We start from the raw sequence: 22,523 nt of genomic DNA on the forward strand, positions 1-22,523 counted from the left end.
CTCTCCTCCCATTTGGAGGACTACCAAATCTGGGATAAACTTGTGTCTTACATGGAGCTTAGTATGGATTCTTCTCCCTCGGAAAGGATTTTGCCTCACTCTTTACTGACTGGCTTTTTTTGTTTTGGTGTCAGCATATTGTTTTTGATAAAATGGTCCAAAGGCAAGTTTGGGAAAGTGTGATGTGCTCTTGTGCCTATTTGTAGTCTAACTATAAATAGTCCAGCAGCCTACGCATGCTCATGTTTGATTGGAAATTGCAGTGCCTTAAGTCGGTGCTGCGGGCTATCTGTCAAAGGAGAAAAGGAAACTTCTGAATGGTGAGTTGACTGCAGGGAAAAAAGTTTGTCTTCTGAATGTTGTATGGTAATCATGTAGAAGCCAGAGTAAAATATATTATTTTACAAAGTATGTCTTTTGTTGATATTTAATCCTGTTTTAAATGGCATTTTGTTCCAGTTTATAGGACAGCACAAAGGAAGAATACATGTTTTATTTTATCATGATATAATTTCCTGAACTGTCTCCTGTCTTGTGACAGTGATCTATTATGACTAACTCCAGCATTTTTCAAATATCATAGGGCATTAATGTTATCACTCTCTTCTCTCTTTCAGCTCCTATCGGTCTTTCAGGAAAAAAACAAAACAAGCCAAGCCATAAAGGGAAACCTTTATTTCTCCTGGAAATTTCTGATCACTGTGTAACCTTATCTGGTGGAAAATGAGTTCCAGGAGGATGATGACACGCTCCTATTCTGCCGATGGAAGATCCAGCCATTACAATGGGGATGATGTCAGCGGGAGTGGCTGGTCTGGTGGCCGCAGCTACCTCTCCAATGTGAGGCCGGAGAATAGGTAGAGACTCCTGGATAAAGCAATGTGTTCTTGACTGTCCCATACCTGTGGAATCCACTAGCTGCCATCGTCAGCCCCCTCTTGCACTGCATGTATAATGCTTTAACACGGCAGTTGCTCTTGAGAGTAAAAAAAAAAATGCATATGTTTTTCCTTTGTTTGTAGCTACCATGGTAACCTGAGTTTAAATAAACTGCTGATAGAGGGCACCATCTTGGTTATGCAGGCTTCATTTCACAGTATGCCAGGCACTAATAACAACTTCCATAAGGAGAGAGGTTTCAGTTTTGAGATTGAAAAGTTAACATAAATGCTTTTTTGGCCCAATGATAATAACGTGCACTAAATAACGAGGAGTGCTGACCCTGAGGTTAAACTTTTCAATTACACACCATAATAATACTACTCTTCACTATCCTTACTCTTTTGAGATAATTAAATAGTAATTATTTTGCTCATACGCACTGATCCACAAAGCAACTTGCATTACCCAAGGAGCTACTTCAGCATCTTTGCTTGAGGCCTACGGAAATATTCTGTTTCCATGAAGCCAGAATTTTCACTCTGCGTCATTCTTTGTTGCCTATAACAGCACCATGACTATTTGCAAGCCATGTATCATTGTATTGTCTAAAAGTGTGAGTGTCTTAGCATTAGTGTCTTGTTTTATTTGTGTAATCGTGGTTTATATGCAGTGAACTGTAACAGTATGCTTTAACTGTGAACTCACCCAAGACTGAAATAGATGTAAGCACCAGATATCCTGAAGATTAACTATGCATAACGCACAAGCATGCAGAAACGTGCAAAGTTGTGCTGCTAATAAGCATGCAAGGATTAATCAGTTAATATTAATTTAGCTTGACAATGTTTTGGCCACAATTCCATATGCTATATTTATGTTTGTGTGTCTCATTTCTGGAAATTAATTTCATACGGACTAAAGATGCTTCCATACACAAATTCCCTGTGAACAGCAGCACATAAAAATCATGAGATATACTTTCTTGTGTTTCTTTTCTTTTCTTTTCTTTTTCTTTTTCTTTCTTTATTTATTTATTTTTACCATGGGTTAGGGTTAGGGTGAAAAAACCTATTAAATTTTGAAAAATTTGCCTAATGCCCTGATAGACTGTGTCTGGTGAAACCGGGCCCCTTCTTGGTCTCAGATGAACCCTGATGAATGTCATAAATTCAAACCCTCACCAAACATTTTACATTTGAACTTTTAATGGGTAAAAAAGCGCAAGTACAGAGAGATAAACCTGTAAACTGCATATTTGTGAATAATGAATGTCCTTACATAAATAGCTTAATAACAGCTCATAGTCCTTATGAATTTTTCCACTTATGTTCAGTCATAGCCAAAATGCGTTGTGCCTGATTATGCTGCTTCTATTTGCTTCCTTTCTGCATAGCTACTCAAGTCACAGGTATTCTCAGTACAGGCCAGCAAGGTACTGTAATGCATTTATTAACAAATCCATATCATCCAATACTTGTGAGCAAAGTGTGTGAGCAAATGTACATATAAATGTGTTGCTGATAGTTCGCTGAATGTGATCCACATCAGCTGGTGCACTCATTTTAATTATGTCCTGTATTTACTTAGGAAATCATATTCAGGATTGTGGTCTTAGACAAATATACTAATCACATAATATTTAGAAAGGATTATGTTGGGAATGGTTATTAGTTGGATATCTAAATCAGTGGTTTTCAAACGTTTGTTCTGGAGCCCAGTTTTTTCCGAGGATTGTTCTATTTTGATGCAAAGATTTGACAGAATTTCCACATTTTTATTTTTTTCCTGCCAGTTTTGCATTTGGGTACATGTGAAGGCTATGGCCATATACCATACCAGTACCTAAGGATTACATTCAAAATTACATCTTGGTACTTCACTCATTTTACCCTGCTGAAGGCAATCATGTCTAATTCAGATACCCATTAAAATTTCTCCAGCCAAGATATTTGGTCTTGACCCAGACTTTGAAAACTACTGATCTTCAATAAAGAACAATTCTGTACATTTAAATGACCTAAAAATGGTAGAGAGCATTACAATATGACTAACCAGCTCTCCCTCTATACAGGAGCACACTCTGCAGTATAATGGCACAATTAACTGAGGAAACACAGCCCTTGTTTGAAACAACCCTGAAGTCAAGAGCTGTGTCAGAGAGCTGCAATGTGAAGTTCACCTGTGTGGTTACAGGTAAACACTGCTATCAACATCTGCTAATAGGTCACATCTTGTGGAAACACACTACATTGGCAATGCTTTACAATGGCCCTATATTCAAGTGTATTCTGTATGATTACCTATGAAAAAGTGCTGTGAGTACTTTATAAAAATCTCTATTATACATTGTATTAGGTAAGCAAAAATGCACAAACATGATGATCACTGCTATCACTTCCACATTTTGTTTGTTTGCTTCTTTGTTATCAGGACACCCCACCCCTGAGGTTATTTGGTATAAAGACGATGTGCAGTTGGACAGATACTGTGGACTGCCTAAATATGAAATATTCCGCAATGGCCAAACCCATTCATTACACATTTACAAGTATGTATGCTTCAAAGCATTACTACAGTATTAATATGTTGTTTAATATATGTTTCAAAGCATTAATACAGCGCTAGATTATGCTCCAAATTCATTTCTGTCTAGAGAAATGTAGATCCAAAGAATTCCAAAGCACTGTTCTTTAAAGCTTTTATTAGTTTGGATAACACATTTTGAAAAGGGCCTCCAGGCAATAACATGTTGGTGCATTATTTTAAGATTTTTGATATGAATTAGCCAACATTACCAAATACTTATCGATTTTTGAGGAACAGAGTGCCTTGATATTCTCTGGATCCACATTTTTCTATGTGAACTATGCTGCTTCCCTATTGAGAGCACCTCTCACCTCTACATAACGCGCACGCCAAGGCAGCATTTGGCCTTTGCCATCTGTGTCTGCCTTTATATCTGTTAATATAGAGCTGGCATGCAGTCATCTAAAATTGGCTTTTTTTGTGGCTCAGCTGCACCGTGGAAGATGCAGCTATATACCAGGCATCAGCCCGCAACAACAAAGGCATTGTGTCCTGCTCTGGGGTTTTGGAAGTGGGTGATATGAACGAATTCAAGATCCACCAGCGGTACTTTGCCAAACTCAAACAAAAGGCTGAGAAGAAACGCAGGGAACTAGAGGGTAAAGAAAACCAGGGGCCTGAGTATCAGGATCAACTGCGAACCATCAGTCCAGACCGTTCACAGAGGAAGCGGCGGTCCCCAATGGAGCCCTTCCTCAGCAGTCCCAGCTCCACAGAAGACGAAGGGACCGAAGGGAGTCATCAGGCCCAAACTGTTGAGACTGAGGCCAGGCTACAAGACACCAGTGTGGAAGAAGCAGAGGAGAAGCCAGTCCCTATCACTAATGGAGCAGTGTCTCCCATTACCAATGGACAGGCCATCAGTGAAAATGGCAGCAAAGGAACGACATACATATATGACTCCGCGCAGAAGATTTTCATTGCACATCAACCCAAAGCACCCTTTGTCAAAAAGAAGATTAAGATCTCCACTCTTTCAAAGGTTGATTCTCTGGCAGACAGAGTGTCTTCTGAAAAAAGGGCAAATAATGAGGCCTCATTGGCCCTGGCTTCAACACAGCTGAAGTCTAAAGGCACTTCAGAAGAAGTTATGGAAGTAGAGAGCGCTGTTAATTCATCACCTTTTGATTCAGACTCCATCAAATTGACAGAACAGAGTCAGAAATCAGCACAAGAGAAGGCATTACCTGTCAGCAGTATGCCTTCAGAACAAGAAAAGGTATTTGCAAGGAGAAAGGTGGTTGTCCCTCCGCAAACGCCATCAGCGTTAGATTCAAACTCCAGAAAAGTGACAGAACAGTGTCAGAAATCAGCGCAAGAGAAAGCATTAGCTGTCAACAGTACACCTCAAGAAGAAAAGGTATGTATAAAGGGAAATATAGGTGTCCCTCCACTGTTTACAAGTCATATTGTTTCTGGAGTTAATGAACTTGCAGAGCCCGACAAGAAAGTTGGACATAAAGTAAAAGAAGAAAATTTGAAAATGCAGGACCCAAATCCTCCCATTTCCCCAGCACAATTACAATCAAATATCCTTGCAGTAGCACCCCAAAGGCCCAGAAGCCCAGTAAAAGAGGACATTACTAAAACACAACATGATGTTGCTATCATTGACGTTGAGAACAAGTCCTCAGTAGCAGAACCTCGACTTCAGACCGTTGTCTCGATAATGAGTGAAACTGTACCTGTGGCTATGGACTCGGAAACAGTTTGTACACAGCCCCTTAATACTTCCACCAATGGAACTTTGGTACATAGAGACCTTGAGTTAGTGGATGCACCACCATGTGAAAGCCAGGATGCTTTGCCTCAGCGTACATGTGAACACTCTGAAGATCAGCTGTCTGTGAAGGAAACAAGCCCAAGCCTAAAGAATGCAACTGTGTCTCCGCCACTGTTGCTGAGTGAGGTGAGTGACCCTGTTCTCATGAGCTCATGAGTGCCTTGTGTTGCCAACACAGGCTTGATCAGTAACACAAGCATCCTGGGGCTATTTATAGGCTTTACAAGTATGCCCTGCTGTGTGACAAGAATTAAATGACGCACACACTGGCAGATGCGATAGGTATATTCCTGCAGTGCATTTGATATTATTACTTAATATAAGTGCAACGATCTGGGAAAATACCAGTATTACATTCAATATTATAGAAATTTGGCATGATAAGTCTTATATGAGATCTTTAAAAAATGCCATCTGTACTGAGAATTTGGTGGGCTGTAATCTTGTATGAGTACATGGTCTCAGCCAACAAGTGAAACAGGCACCAAATGTGCTGATTGTATTTTTCCCGTAAGGATCACTGTGATAAGCTTTAAGGTACAGCACCTAGTCTACAGATAACAAACTGAAATAAGACCTTGTTTTGGAGGAAGAAATATGCTTTCTTAAAATAGATTTCATGTGACCAGACCAGACATCATAGATGAATATCCAAATTTTTAGATGTTTTTTACTTTGTTGTTAACTGCTTATGCAATCGTCAGTTATCTCAATACTGAGGAAATCCAGAGCTGAGACAAACCCCGGCATGACTGAAGCACCTCTTAAAATTATTTACATTCCATTCTGGCCACACTACAACTTAAAATAGCCCTTTTCCTTGTGAATAGGCCTGCCCATGTCAGACGGGGCTATAAGCGCTGTGATAGCAGGATAGCAATAGACTTTGTTTCAGTCAGGGTATGAAACTTCACACTTCACACTACATTCTGCATTTTCATGATTATTCTAGTTTTAAGTGGTTTCAGTGCCTAAGTAGCATATAAAACTGAAGCATACAGTTGCTTTTAAAGCGACCATCTTGACCCTTAAGCTAAATTATGGCTTATCTCACCCATGGATGGAGTGACACATGACACAGGGAGCCCATTAGAGCCCCTGGTGCTAATTTAAGCAGGATTTCAGCTCAACCATGGCTGTTATGGAGATGTGATGTCAAAGGGACATATTTGTAGGGTTTACTCACTACAATGCCATATCATGTAGTATGTCAATGTCATGACAGAGAGTACACAACTACTATTTGCTATTTGGTGGCTGGAGCATAGAAATAACCTGCTAAATAGCTTTTTAAATTAGCAAGCTGATTTTGCAGTGAAGGTGAGGGTGAATTGGTTGATGTCTTTGCCATCTGCGTATCTCATGGCTTGGACAGGTTTTTAATAGTTAGCCTTATTCTAAAGGAAAATTGTATATACACACACACACATATATATATATATATATATATATATATATATATATATAGATAAAGAATTCTGATGACTTTTGATAACCAAGTATAGATTTGTATTGAGGTGTTTCCATGAACTAGAATGCAAAAATGAAACCGGGTGTTTATTAAGTTTCACCTTCTGGACCTGCCCCACTGGAAATAAACAGGAGAGTGGCTTGAATAGTTTCCAGTGTAATTTTCCAGGGAAACTGCTTCTGACATTTTCCCAAAAAAAAAAAAAAAAAAAAAAAGTGAAGTAGCATACGCTTAGTAACAACATTTAAAGAGTTGCTTGAAAAGGAAAAGGAAACTTTCCAAAAAAATTACTGCAACATCTGTGTCTGTAAAATAACGCATGGATTTCTGAGTGCATCTCCCTCTAATGTGTTCTCAATCCATTCCTTGAGTGTTTTGTCAGTGACTCCGTTGCTGTTTTAAAAGTTACATGTGTTTGTCCATGTTCGACATAACCAGGGATAAGGGAATATGTATTTACTGCATGGCAACCTCTGCTTGTATTGTGCCTCAAGGTTACACAGGCCCGTACTCTGATGAACAGGAATGATGCACCTGTCAACCTTGAACCACCAACCACCCAGTGCAAGATGGATGCACAGTCACCACAGAGGAGTCCACCAGAAAGAGAGACCACAACAGATGACGACCAAGCCCCTGCTCTGCACAGTCCTGTCCAAGCAGCCTTTGACAAAATGACGCAGAGCACATGGGATCATTCCAGGGGATCAAATGAAAGCCATACAGGCCTTTTTACAGACATACAAAAGTCACCCCTCGAAAGCCCTGGTGGTGGTGCGAACACCCCAGGGTGTAATGTTTCACCCACCGTCCAGCAAAGCCAAGTTGAGACAGCTATAAAAACTGTTGAAGGGACAAAAATACAAGTTGATGAGAAAGTAGAAGGCAATAAGATAGGCAAATTACTAACACAGGCTGACAATTTGGCCCCAAATGAGAAGACAGTTGTGATGGAAACTGAAATTGTTGCACAAGAGACAACTGAACAAACTAAAATAGAAAAGATAAGCGAGGCAGCAGAAAAAGCCAATGACATTATCAATGTAGATGTATCTGATAGACAAACTGAGAAGAATGAACATGCATTAAAAATGCCAGAGAAGACCCATTCAGAATCACAAAATCTGAAGCCGACTAAATTTGACACTGTCATTCCACACATGATGACAAATCCAGAAAATACAACCACACATAACGCAAATGTATCTGAACAACAAATGAAAGGCTTCAAAGAAATCCCAAAACCTGTGCCAAAGGTCATATCTATTGCTGAACTTTTGAGATCACAAATAAAGGCTCTTGAATCCACAGTAGCAAATTCAATGACTCCCACACCAATGCCTCCTGAACACCATCCTACTACAATCGCTACAGAGAAATGCCAAGGATTAAATGTTGAGTCAAAATTTGACAGGAAAACCAAGAAAGGCATTGATGCTACACCCCCTGAAAGTATAAAGGCAACACTTTTGGAAGTTCAACAAAGACTAGATCAAACTGATCATAAACAAATGCAATCCCCACATGCATCTTCCCCAACTGTTGAGGCTTTGCAAAAACCTCTTATGATCCCCCCTATCACTGTCATAGACATGGGCAACACTTCAGAGACCATAAAGGCTCTTGGCAGTACCGAAAGGTATAGTCACAGTGTTATGGACACTGGCCAGGAATCTGGAGCATCAACTCCTTTGAAACATGGTCCTGATACTCTCTCTGGGACGGAAAATGTTCGAATAGGCATGTCTCCCACAACTCCAAAGCAAGAACTGTCCAACAGACTTCCACCAAGTTCAACCAAGTGTGAAATTATCACTTCGGAGCCTGGTAAACCATCGATGAGCACATTAATGCAGATGAATTCTGCACGCTCACCATCTTCAAAGGCCAGGGGTCAAGACTCAGTAATGTCTGTTTTGGAGCCTGACAATAAGGAATGTTTTCATTGCAAAGACATAGAATCGATAGGAAATGTAACCCCAGAAGTTCAACTTATATCTGACACTTGTTTGAAGAGCTCTGAAATAGATTCTGCCACACATTTAGATCAACATAAAGAGCAAAAATCAACCAATGGTGGTTTACAGAATATGCAAACGTTTGTAACAAAAAGTTTACTTGGCACTGAACCACAAGGAACTAATCTTCAACGTCTTCATCAGGAAAGTGCTTTATCTGTCGCTGAGGAATTTTCAAAGACTCTTTCAAATGACTCTTTAATTCCTCCAAATACTGATGCTAGTCCACTGTTAAGGAGAAGAAATGGTGCTTCCCCCATTCCCTCAGCTACCCCACAAGAACTGGCATCTGGAGCTCGCCGCAAAATCTTAATCCCCAAGACTAAAACAGAGGAAACTGAGGCCACCACACCAGCTGATCATCAACCTCAGAAGGAGGAAGCATCTACACAGAGCAGCAAGCTTTCCCCAGACCCTGTAACACTGCCCATGTCTCCTAGCCTGTCACGACACTCACCTCTACTTCAGCCAAGTGGCGAGCGAACTTCTCCAGTGGAAAGGCGCTCTCCTCTCTTGACCAGGAGGAAGGTGGCCGTTGATACTCCAGCACCAAACCAACAGGCCACCCAACAGATCCAGGCACCCAAAACTGATGAAAAACCTGCAGAGAAAGAAAAGCATGACCCATTCAAAGGTGAAATACCCATTACCTTTTAAAATATGGTCCTAATAGGGAGAATATATTTATGTGGAGCTACAATAACTCATAACTGTAATTAGTGGAGGGGCCAGGCCTCATGATATTGCCTGCTGGGTGAAGGACTTTTTGATAAGGCCTTTCCTAGTGGTCATTGCTAAAAGCTGTACAGCAGCTTGCTTGGAGTCACTGTAAAATTGCCATGCTAAGGTGATTAGGCTCATTTCCCTAGAGTAGGTACATGATCTTATTTCCTCATTGAAGTTGGCCTAGCTTCTTCGGGAAGTGCCAACCAGAGCCTCTAGCATGGGCAATGATTGCTATCTTTGGCACTGCCATGAAATATCCATTACATGCCAAGAAAGATCAGTTGAATGATTTATCTGATATACAAGACATATTAAAGAAATACTCCAACATTTTGGGTAAAATACCCTTTTTCCAACTTACCCAGATTGAGACAAGAGGTGTTTAATGCCATTTTCACTTCTGCACATCAAGTGGTTTGGTTCCTACGGGCAGCATTTCATGTTAGCTTAACATAAAGACTTGAAGTCTATTCAAGTCATTAGACTGGCCCTATCAAAGTGAAAAAATAAACCTTACAGCAACTCCAAAGCTATCTTAATTACACAATGTATCATGTGTATTTGAAACACACATCTTGGAATTAAAAAACAAACAAACAAACAAAAACAAACAAACAAACAAACAAGTCATTTTGGGAGACATTAAGTTGTGTCAGATTTACCTATACCTTGAGCGGTGTGCGGATCACTGCAATAGACAGAAGATACATGTGTTCAGCGGGTACAGTTCCACTATCTAACTTCTCCTAAAATGACTTTCATGGAAAAAAAAAAAAAAGAAAAATCCAAGATATACCGTTTATGAGAATCTAAGCTATTCCGAAACGCTACCCATGGGAACCAAACCCCTGAACGTACAGAAGTGAAAATGGTATCAAACATCTTGTCTCGGTCTTTGTTAATCAGAAAAAAGGTATTTTGTCTAAAATGTTGTAATATTCCTTTAACCCTTTGGCGCATAGCGGTCACTACAGTGGACAGCTGTTTTAAAGTCATTTTCTCCTAAATGCAATGGTTTCTATGGTGGAATTGCATATCAGCTGTTAGAATGCTCTGCTGCTCCCCCCCATTGAGTTTATGCAGAGACTGTCAATTCTTGTTGCTGAAAACATATTAATACTAGTATCATGACATGGTAATACCAGTCCTACATCCTTAAAGAAGTATGGAGACTCACAAAAATGTAAAAACACATAAGAAAAAAATCTTGACTCAGGCTTTCATAATTCATGCATCAAAGGGTTAAGGAGCACAGTGTAATACATGGAAGTCTTTACGTAACTGTCTCTTGTGGGATCCTTCTGTCCAGCTCCTCAGGTTATCAGAAAGATTAGGGGTGAGTCCTTCTCAGACGCCTCCGGACACTTGAAACTGTGGTGCCAGTTCTTCAACATTCTCAGCGACTCATCTATCAAATGGTACAGAGATGAAGTGGAGATTGCTCAAATTAAAAGAAAGTAAGTTTCAAGACAGAATTGTGCTCAGTTTTGAAGAGACTCATTATTCAGGGGTGGGTGGGTGGGAAGTTCCTCTTGTTTCTTGTTGAAAATAGAGATGATTAATTCTTCTACAGTGTCAGGGATTTTAATGTAATGTCTTAGAAGGGCTTAATAACTCTAAAAGTAATCCATATAATACAAGAGTGATTAATAATTAATAATGGTGAGTTATACTCTTGAGGTTCAGATAGGGTACGTATCAAACTGTACTTTGGAATGAATATCATTATTGACCTAAAATGAAGACTATCCTGCACTTTTTCTGAGATATGTATTTTGTTTGTTTCCCAGTGCAGGAGATGAGACTCAGGTTAATCTAGCCATCGTTCAGGCATCAAGCCAAGACTGTGGTGTTTATGGATGTACAATTACAAATGAGCATGGGACAGACTCAACGGACTTGCTACTTAGTGTGGATAGTATGTACTCATTGATCTTAAACGTGTTGCAAAGAAGCACACATTTTTCTTTGCGCCAAATCGCTACAGCATATCTCTTTCTCTTTTTTTTCAGTCCTTGCAGGAATGTCCCTTCGTGAGGATCTTGGTGGTAAGATGAGTTATCACGTATTTATATCACATATCTCTTGTTTTATAACCCAATTTTTCCTGTATCAACATGAAATGCTACTCTGACTGGCCTGGCACTCTCATTTCTTCTGTGTGCAGTTGGAGAGGAAATCGAAATGACACCCTTTATTTTGAGCAAGGGTGTGGCTGATTCTGGTGTTTGGGGCAACAAATTCTTTGGCCGCATAATGATGCAGGATTCCCATATTGGTGACGGCTGTTCTCATAAAGTCTGGAGGGCAAAAGTAATCTACGGCCTGGAACCTGTGTTTGAGTCTGGGAACACATGCATCATTAAAGTGCGCAACCCTATCACCTACAGGGGAAAAGAGGAAAGCAACCTCATAGAGAGGAACCTGGACATCACCAAGCAGGCAAGTAAATAAAAAAGGATCAAGTTTGGAGACCACAGGGCAAGGCAAGAATTTTTCTTTTTTAAATATTTGTGGGAGAGTTAAAAGAGTCATAACAAAATAAAAATTTTGCTAATGAGCAGACAACACAGAGCAGAAAAGATCCAACATGGTGAGACATCAGCTGGAGTTACAGCTGGGTTGCAAGTCAAATACAGAATCGACTTCAAAATACTACTTACCACCTACAAGGCCCTCAATAATCAAGCTCCTAGCTACCTCTCCGACCTCCTTGCTGACGCCAACCTTCTGGTCATCCCCAAGACACACCGCAAAACCTGGGGTGACAGGGCACCCTCCCTTTGGAATTCACTCCCAGCTCACATCAGAATTGCCCCCACCCTGTCATCATTCAAAACACCCCTCAAAACCCACCTTTTTAGGGCCCGAGCGCTGAACAGCGCGAAGCCCTATTGTTTTTGTAGTGTTTTTTTTTTTTTTTAGGGCCCGAGCGCTGGAACAGCGCGAAGCCCTATTGTTATTGTAGTGATTCTTTCTTCTTATTATTATTACGTGTCATTAGACCTTAATTTGACCCCCTAAACATGCTCAAAAACTCACCAAATTTGGCACGCAGGCCAGGTCTGGTGAAAAATTGGATAAAATGGACAAACGGACCCCCTAAGTGCAAAAATGGGCTCGGTAGCGCCACCTAGGCACACAAAGGCAGCCGCTGCGGCCCACAGGAATGTGCTAGAAAGACCAAACCAATGCCGAAATGTAGGTCTCATCAAGCACTACAATTCATGCGCTGACACCCCCCACCTAAAATCAACAGGAAGTCCGCAATTTGCATTTCAAATTCACGTTCTCATCCAAAATTCCGCTTGGAGCAAAATCTATCTCCTCCGAGGGCATAAATGGAATCGGCTTGAAAATTTGACAGATGACAGAGGACACAGTGCTGAACAAAAGTTCTGAAGGATTTCGTCATTACTCGATTAGTTTGGATTTTATAAGCCCTCAAAGTCAGAGTGGCCAAAACCAAAACCTCATTTTTTCCCATGGAGTTTGGTGTGCAGAGGCTGACACTGGGCACTAATTAAGCCCCTGGAGTCTAAAGTAAAAGTCTGACAGCTTTGAAAACTATGCAGATGGAAAGAGGACAAAAATTCCTACAAAAATATGTAGTTTTGATGTGGATTGGACCAAGTTTGTGGGAGCTGTGAAGAGTTTTCAAACGTTTTTGACTCTGGTGTGCTCTGCTCTGCACTCTGCCTGGACATGTGACTCACTCTAGCTGCCTCAGGAATGCGCAATACACACCCATTGTAAGAGCTCAGAGGGAGCAGAAAACACTCTCAAACTAAAACTGCCATAACCCAAAAACAGTAAAAGATAGCAAAATCATGTAAATGGGAGATTTATAGATCCGAGTCTCGTGCCTCGTTTAAGCTTTGAATCAAGTCTGTAACTCAAACGGTGACCGAGCTGTGACCCCTCAAACAGGGGTGGGTTTTCTGGATTTCTCCACTGGATTGAATGAGGATTTCTCTGTCTGCCTGCATTTTGGTGTGATCATGCCACAGCTGCCAGTACTCAAGTCAGTCACACACTAGGACATGCTAAGAGCGCCATCTGCTGGAGGGGCGCTGCTAGTGGCCAGAGGGGCACCAGCAGCGAATGTACTACCAGTGGGTTTTTGTTGGCGTCGTGTGTGTGCGTGTGTGTGTGTGCACGTGCGTATGTGTGTGTGTGTGTGTGTGTGTGTTTGTGTGAGTGAGTGAGTGAGTGAGTGTGTGTGCCTGCATTTTGGTGTGATCATGCAGCAGCTGCCAGTAGTCTTGTCGGTCACACACTAGGACTTCCGCGGCCTTTCAAAATAAAAGCCCAAAACTCTTTCAAAATAAAAGCACCGAAAAATACCCTCAAAACTGGCATAAACGGACAAATTGTCTGCGCTTTGACGCGCGCACCGTCCCCGACGTGCACGGGGGGCGAGGGCCCGTCCAACGCTGCTTGCAGCTTTAATCTTCTTTTTCTTTTTCCTATTATTCCGTGTCATTAGGCCTTAATTTGACCCCCTAAACATGCTCCAAAACTCACCAAATTCGGCACACAGGCCAGGTCTGGCGAAAAATTTGATAAAATGGACAAAAAGACCCCCAAGGTGCAAAAATGGGCTCGGTAGCGCCACCTAGGCACACAAAGGCAGCCCCTGGGGCCCACAGGAATGTGATAGAAAGACCAAACCACTGCCGAAACGTAGCTCTCATCAAGCCCTACAATTCACGCGCTGACACCCCCGACCTAAAACCAACAGGAAGTCCGCAATTTGCGTTGAAAAGTCACGTTCTCGCCCAAAATGCCGCCTTTGAACAAAATCTATCTCCTCCCAGGGCGTAAATGCCAGCGGCTTGAAATTTTAACAGATGACAGAGGACACAGTGCTTAACAAAAGTTCTGAAGGATTTCGTCATTACTCGTTTAGTTTGGATGTGATAACACCTCCAAGTCGGAGGGGCCAGAACCAAAATCTCATTTTTTCCCATGGAGTTTGGTGTGAAGAGGCTGACATCCGGCACTAATTAGGCCCCTGCAGTGTAAAGTAAAAGTCTGACAGCTTTGAAAACTATGCAGATGGAAAGAGGACAAAAATTCCTACAAAAATATGTAGTTTTGATGTGGATTGGACCAAGTTTGTGGGAGCTGTGAAGAGTTTTCAAACATTTTTGACTCTGGTGTGCTCTGCTCTGCACTCTGCCTGGACATGTGACTCACTCTAGCTGCCTCAGGAATGCGCAATACACACCCATTGTAAGAGCTCAGAGGGAGCAGAAAACACTCTCAAACTAAAACTGCCATAACTCAAAAACGGTAAAAGATAGCAAAATCATGTAAATGGGAGATTTATAGATCCGAGTCTCGTGACTCGTTTAAGCTTTGAATCAAGTCAGTAACTCAAACGGTGACCGAGCTGTGACCCCTCAAACAGGGGTGGGTTTTCTGTATTTCTCCACTGGATTGAATGAGGATTTCTCTGTCTGCCTGCATTTTGGTGTGGTCATGCCACAGCTGCCAGTACTCAAGTCAGTCACACACTAGGACATGCTAAGGGCGCCATCTGCTGGAGGGGCGCTGCTAGTGGCCAGAGGGGCACCAGCAGCGAATGTACTACCAGTGCGTTTTTGTTGGCGTCGTGTGTGTGTGTGTGTGTGTGTGTGTGTGTGTGTGTGTGCACGTGTATGTGTGTGCACGTGCGTATGTGTGTGTGTGTGTCTTTGTGTGAGTGAGTGAGTGAGTGAGTTTGTGTGCCCGCATTTTGGTGTGATCATGCAGCAGCTGCCATTAGTCCTGTCGGTCACACACTAGGACTTCCGCGGCCTTTCAAAATAAAAGCCCAAAACTCTTTCACAATAAAAGCACCGAAAAATACCCTTAAAACTGGAACACACGGACGAATTGTCTGCGCTTCGACACGCGCGCCGTCCCCGACGTGCACGGGGGGGGGGGCGAGGGCCCGTCCAACGCTGCTTGCAGCTTTAATTAGAATTGCTTTCCCTACTTAATTACTTTTTAACTCCCTTTTACTGCTTTTTGCTTTGTTTTCTCTCTTTTTTGGTTTTCTACTCCTTAATTCCAGTTTTACCTTTTACATTTGTTTTCTGTTTTTTTTTTCTCTGTAAGTATCCTGAAAAGCGCTATACAAATGTCATGTTTTATCATTATTATTATTATTATTATTATTATTATTATTACAAGGTGTCACAGTATAACAGCCAAAAATACACCAGTATCACATCAAGACAAAATTCTCTTCCTCTCAATGTGAAAAATCTGACTTTATAATTTATTAATTCCTTCTTACATCCAAATATGTCACACACTAAACTTATAAATCCGGTATTCAGGTTAACTGCCATTCCTGCCACCCCCATAAGATTACCGTGGCACTGATAAAATGAAATTTTAAAAAAATGTTATGGTGTAGGCTGTGTTTATTTAAACTGGCTATTTTCCAATGTTCCACAAACAGGAATGCAGAATACAGAACTTGGCTCGTGAATACTGCAAAATATTTTCTGCAGAGGCAAGAGTGATTGAAAACTTCGGCCCATCTCTTGAGTGAGTGGGATCAGTTTCCTCCCCATAAAAATGTAAAATCTTTCTGAATAATGTCTACATGGACCACAGTGCCTCCCGAAACATCATTCAAATCACAACAACCTTTTGTACACAGGGTGATTCCTGTTTACCTGATGTATCGACCAGCGAACACGGTCCCTCATGCCACAGTGGAGGCTGATCTGAAGGGGGTCTATCTGAGATACTCTTTTATGGATTACTCAGGCAGACTAGTCATGAGGGCTGGGTCTGAGGTGGAACAAAAGTGCTGTACTCTGCAGCACTGGATCCATCAGTGGACCAACGGCAATCTGCTTCTCACTCGGCTAGAAGGTATGTAGATGGAAACCCCAAACTCTGCCCAGGACAGGTGCATAAAGGTGAATGCTTTGCAGCTTGATGCCAAAATGAATCACTTACCAAAGCTGTGGCCATGTTGGCATTTAAAGGCTCTGCACCTTCGGAGAAGCAGTGAGGTCATTAAAGTAGGCCAAGAAATAACACATTTTAAAAAAAATGGAAAAGTACATGTCCAGCACTAGTGTAATAGGAGCATATGCATATCGCTTTACTTTACAAAAGCAATATTGTTATGTACCTTCTGGTCCAGTGAGCACCACATTTTTTCATAGGTAAAAAAAATGACCAAATATTTTAATATTTTATCTGTGTGTTCTGCAAAATATGATGGATTTTTTTCTGCCTCCTAAATTTTTGGGGGACAGTCTAATTTGGATGAAATATGGTCACAATTTGCAGTGCATGCTCATCACATCTGAATTTTTTTGCCTGACCAACACCAAATTAAAATTGTTCTGTGTTATTATTTTGCAGGTGTTGACACCAAGATCACCAATGTTGGAATTTCAATTAAATCAACAGGGTTAGTATATTTGTATTGTTGTTGTCATGCTGTCAAACCTCCAATTACAGGCAATTTACATTTTTATTAGAACAACTGCACCATTTTGTGGATCGTCTTTTGTATTACTACAGGTATCAGGGTCTGTCTGCCACAGGGAACCCCAAGGTCTTTGAGCAGTTTGTCTCCCAGCACCAGTGTAACTACTTCTGTGGTCTGCTCGGCCTGAGGTCTCTGAAGGCCTTGGACTCTCTGACGATGCCAGCCAAGCACAAGGGCTCCAGGAGTCCCTTACTTCAACGCAAGATTGCCACTGGCTCCTCCAGCCCTCAGACTGGCAGGAAAGCTGCTGGCAGCCCCAGATTGCCCAGGAAGGCTGAACTGGAGGGCCCCGCAAAAACAAAAGGTCCCAAAAGCTAAACAAAAGTGGTGCTGATGCTCTCAAAAACTGATTTTGATGAAATCCTGAACCAGAAATGGAATTGTTTTTTGGTTATGTGTCCCAAAAGAGCCCAGGTGGAGCAGGAAATAAGTTTAAGACAGAAGGCTAATGATACCTCCACTGAGCTATGACAAATGCAGAGCTATGTACAGGAGACAGAAAAAGAAATGAAGGAAACTGACTTAATTATTTACCTAATAACATCCACCATTCCTCGGCATTATCACTTACTGTGGAGTCACTCCTTTACATGTTGTGGTAGCCATTGTAGAAATCTCAGCATCTTGCACTGAGTGTATCCTGCATTCAAAAAGTAGAACTGACACTTCTACAAGGGTACATCTGTATACAGTAAATTATTGTAGCTTGCATTCAGTAATTCACATAATATTGTAGCTCACAGATTGTGAACACCATTTTCATCTCAGGCCAGTATAATTTTCTGTAACACAGAAATCTCAGTTGAGATATTTGAAAAATTTTAGATTGGAGTGGCAATATAACTACACAAAATTCCATGAGTGCACAAAGATGAATATTTCTTGTCCTCTTTTTTTGGCAACCCTTGTAACTACTGTACACTTGGGGATAATAATGTCAGTTCTCATCGCTACACAATAAGCCTAATGTATGTTGCAGGATGTAAACATTGTTATATTGATACAGGAGTAGATGTTGTTGTTGATCCTTTCAGGTATGTATCAAGCTAAATGTAGCTCATTCACATGGCACTGTTGTACAGTGGCTATCTGGTGCGGTGCTTTTATAATGTAATAGTGTTTACATCTCATGTTACAGTATATTGCATTTTTAGAATCTGCACCTTTGAATGAAAATGGCTGTAAAATAAAAAATACGATTGTGCCTTGTTCATTTGGAGAAGCTGTCAATGAACATTAAATGTTTATTTCAGCAAAATCTGAGTGCATTTCTTAACAGCTGGCAGCCACACGCAATATGGAGTGAGCTCAGTCTGTGTAATGAAAGGCATCCCACCTTGTCTGACATGCATATACACTCACCATTATACACATTGTCTTGGAAGATAAACAACCCTGTGTTATCTCAGTGACTCCTGTTACCAGGAGAGCTGGGTCACATTGCATCCTGTCATCATACCAACATACAGCCATGACATACACCATTACAGCTGCTATTAACAGGATTGCTATATTAGAGCTGGCCTTTGGTAATATTCTTTACCAGTGTAACATTTCAGGCAATATGGAAGCCCTAAAGGGCCATACATACATATATTTTATTTCCTCCATTTTCTCGTGATAACGAGATAATTCCTCCGTTTTCTCGTGATAACGAGATAATTTTCCTCTGTTTTCCCGTGATAACGAGATAAATTTCCTCCGTTTTCTCGTGATAACGAGATATTTTTCTTCTGTTTTCTCGTGATAACGAGATAATTTTCTCGTGATAACGAGATAATTAAATCGAGATCTCGAGAAAACAAAGCGATTGTCTTATTAAATTATTGCAGGAAACATCAGTCAGTGTAGCAATGTCAGAGGAGCAGGAGAATATCGATCACCGCATCACTTATCTGTTCAATCAAGGCCTGACACAGGCTGAAATAGCTTTATGCTTTATGTCAGGGGTCACCAATCATGTGCCATGGAGGGCCGAGAGGCTGCAGGTTTTCATTCCAACCAAGACCTGCACCAGGTGATTTCACTGATTAGCTCCAGGTGATCAGTGAAATCACCTGGTGGAGGTCTTGGTTGGAATGAAAACCTGCAGCCTCTCGGCCCTCCATGGCACATGATTGGTGACCCCTGCTCTATGTGTCCAAGGAGACGTCAGTCAGCATGACATGTCACGTATGATGGAAATCTCAGGCCTATCACGTTTCATTCATTCATTCAAAATGGAGGGAAAATATCTCGTTATCACGAGAAAACGGAGGAAAATTATCTCGTTATCACGAGAAAACAGAGGAAATTTATCTCGTTATCACGGGAAAACGGAGGAAATAAAATATATGTATGTATGGCCCTTTAGGGCTTCCGTAAGGCAAGCAATTTTTTAAAAGCTTTTTTTCCCCCAGCTCCATCACAGGTTTATAAAAGATGGGCAGATCTGCCCCTGCGATGAAAATAAGGATAAATGGTTTGAAAATGAATGAATGATTGAATGAATGAATGGCTGTGAGACGCAGTGGTGATCTATTTTGCCATATACTATTAACTCTTTAAAGGCAGGCTATGCAGTTTCAAATGAGAAGTCACCCCACATAGTTATGATGTAGTAAAGAATGATGAATGGTGCTCAGTTCCCAAAATAATAGAAATTAGAAATGCCTCAGGAGTTCAGGACAACTCTTTTACACCACCGTAACCCAAAACATAAAAGTATTTTTTTTTTCAATATACATTTGACATCAAAACATTAGACTGGAGGTATTTAAACGTGTAACATGAATTCTATGTTCTAGGTTATTAGTCTTTTTATAAACCTCAGGGATTTTATCCTTCCTCAGCCTCATCCTTAACATTAGGAAACATATTGAGCTGCCCTCCCATTTAAACTGCATAGTCTGCATTTAAATACTGTAACATTGGAGCAGCACAGCCAATATTGGCAGAACCAGGAGTGGCTCATCCAAACAACAAATAAACAAGTGCATGTGGTAGATACCAGATGTGGAAGAAACTTATTACATTTACTAACGTTACTGTAATTAAGAAGCTGTTTTGTGTACTTGAGTACTTGAGAATTATATTTCACTACATTTCCAATCATATCCATTACTGAGAACAAACAATCAATGACAGATTGTGAACTTTGTCAACTTTTTGCCTTTTCCAAATTTCGAATAAAAGGTGCACAATCAGTGGCGTAATTTCACTTTTTTCACCGTGGGTTATTGATCAAAAGGGCCCCCTGTCAAATTCTTAACCCAGACCTCAGAGGTAATAAAAACCCGTTTGGGAAAAACAATGTGCGCAAAGACGCACAGTGGAGAGGTGCACCTTTTTCAATTATTGCCCTACAAGAAAGAGCACAGCATTCATTTCAGGTTGTGTGCGCATGATACATTTATAGACTAGCAAAACGATTTTCAGCAACTTCATCCTGCATGGTTGGTAGCCTACAAGCATTATAGGAGCTTCATAATTGTTAAATCTGTCAATGACCGTCAGCGTCAATCTGTTCTGATTTGCATTTGTTATTCATTTTACATGCATATAATTGTTATACAACTATTACCAACAAAATAAAATGTATAATCAAAATGTATTCATACTGTGGGCATTTCGCTCTCAAAATATAAAAGTTTTTGCTAGTATTCTCTCCATTTCAGCAGAAACACATGAGAACTGACGTTAACTAGTCCTTGTCAGCCAGCCAACTTGAGCTTATCATGTTTTCTAGACATCATGATTCCCCAAAACTGAATAAATACCACACAAAGCAAAACAAAACTGCTTTGCTAGCTCAATCATGTTGTAACTTGAATATCCGCTGGAAAAAATATTTTTTTTCATGGACTCATAGGGCTTTAGTTTCGCAGACCTGGCGAGGCAGGGGCGTAGTGCAGATGCGCTTCGCCAACTGGGTGTGGCCAGGCGGATTTTCCAAGTTTGGCACGCCGTTCTCGGTGGCGCAAGTACTCCGCCGTCCCTCCTACCGGCGGAGGGGAGGAGAGAAGGCGTGGAGTGGGATTGACACAGCCGATTCACATTTAACCAATCAAATGAGCCCCTGTCCTCGCCTTTAAAATGCGCTGCGTGAAGGCGTAATGAAAGTTTACACAACTGATATGGAGGTCTATTGCCGTAGGCGGAGCGGAGCTCAGGAGACAGGCGCGGAGCGGAGACCGGCGAGCAGTGCGCACACGTCACCAAAACCTCACAGGCAGGCTTCCGGAATGTCAGGCACATAAACAATGCAATAAATACCAAAAAAAAACACTATTCAATGCTACGATCACAATCAGCACATACATATATCTCCATATCAACTGTCCCATCACAGCTGATGTCAGATCAAAGGAGATTGGCACCGTTTGTGCTGATTGTGAGGTTTTGGTGATGTGCGCCAGTCAGCCAAACTTCGACTGCGCCGGCTCCGCTCTGCCTTGCACTGAAAGTAGACGTGGTTTCAGATGGCGAGCTTTTGGCGCACCTCGGCGAAGCCTTTTGGCACTAAACTGTCACTGCGCCAAGCCGAATCTGTCGGCACCTCCCCCCGCTGTGCCGCCACTCCCATCTCGGCGCACTTCGGTCTGCGAAACTTGGAAACTGTCCGCCTCTCCCGTTTCACCGGTCGAAACTAGCTCTGCGTGGGGTTTGCCTCACTGCGCCACCTCACGCTGCGCCGGGAAACTAGAGCCCCTATTTATACTCCTGCTGACTTCTCAGTAATTTTTAAGCTAACAGGTGCCGTGACAAGGACTCACCAACACAGCTGATTTTTATCTACAACCAACTTATATTAACAGTTATATTTAAATATAGGCTACTTTTTTCCAGTGCCGACGCCAGAACAAATATCTATCTTTTCATAAACTCACCGGCAGATGTTTTATTTCAGCTGGGGGTGTGTCACTCCAATTTAACGTCAGCTCCGATTAATGTGGCTAAGCAGCAAAAGTAACAACAGTAACCAGTAACATTAAGGCTGAACAGTTATATAATTTCAACCCCACCTTTCGGGGGCTTTTGCTAATCACCTTTTCAGGCTATTATCAATTTACCTATGAAATAAAGACGACAGTTTTCACAGATGTGTTGATTTATTAAACTGACAACAAAACGATCCATTATGCAGACTAACAAAGCTGACAGCGGCTTTTGCTGTGGGTTTCAGTGAAACGTTTCATGTTGCCTTGGAAACCACACAGACTCGGGCAATAAGATATAGGCGGAGTAGCCTAATATTTTCAGTGATTGATTCAGTATTTTTCATTTGAGCACGGCTAACCGTACTGTCATGCTCATTTGAGCACATTCTAAACATCTGATTGATCAATCAGATTGCTCGGTCGGATCTACGTGTTGTGTAATTTTGAAAAATCTCACGTACCCCCTGGAGTTCCTTCAAGTACCCCCATTTGAGAAACACTGAGATAGACTGTCACGAGCTAGCTAGAAATGACTCTACCATGAGTGACCACGTGCGTTGCATTCTGGTTCTGACTTGTTCGTTCTAGCTTGGCTTTTAGAACTCTCAGATGTAACAAACCAACCACG

The 22,523-nt window shown here is 41.4% G+C and overlaps 1 protein-coding gene across 1 annotated transcript; it reads left to right on the forward strand.

Moving 5' to 3' along the window:
• The first annotated feature begins 723 nt into the window (after positions 1–723).
• Positions 724–17,294, forward strand: alpk3b (alpha-kinase 3b). The gene is made up of 15 exons (XM_030044434.1): positions 724–857; positions 2,276–2,314; positions 2,954–3,075; positions 3,313–3,430; positions 3,898–4,828; positions 7,217–7,375; positions 8,885–9,374; positions 10,776–10,923; positions 11,257–11,384; positions 11,479–11,514; positions 11,634–11,908; positions 15,924–16,012; positions 16,128–16,345; positions 16,847–16,895; positions 17,009–17,294. Exons 1-15 carry the CDS (start codon positions 724–726, stop codon positions 17,292–17,294), a joined length of 3,222 nt encoding a protein of 1,073 aa, XP_029900294.1.
• The last annotated feature ends 5,229 nt before the right edge of the window (positions 17,295–22,523 follow it).

Source organism: Myripristis murdjan, chromosome 3 (assembly GCF_902150065.1).
Source record: "Myripristis murdjan chromosome 3, fMyrMur1.1, whole genome shotgun sequence".
Classification (NCBI taxonomy): Eukaryota; Metazoa; Chordata; class Actinopteri; order Holocentriformes; family Holocentridae; genus Myripristis; species Myripristis murdjan.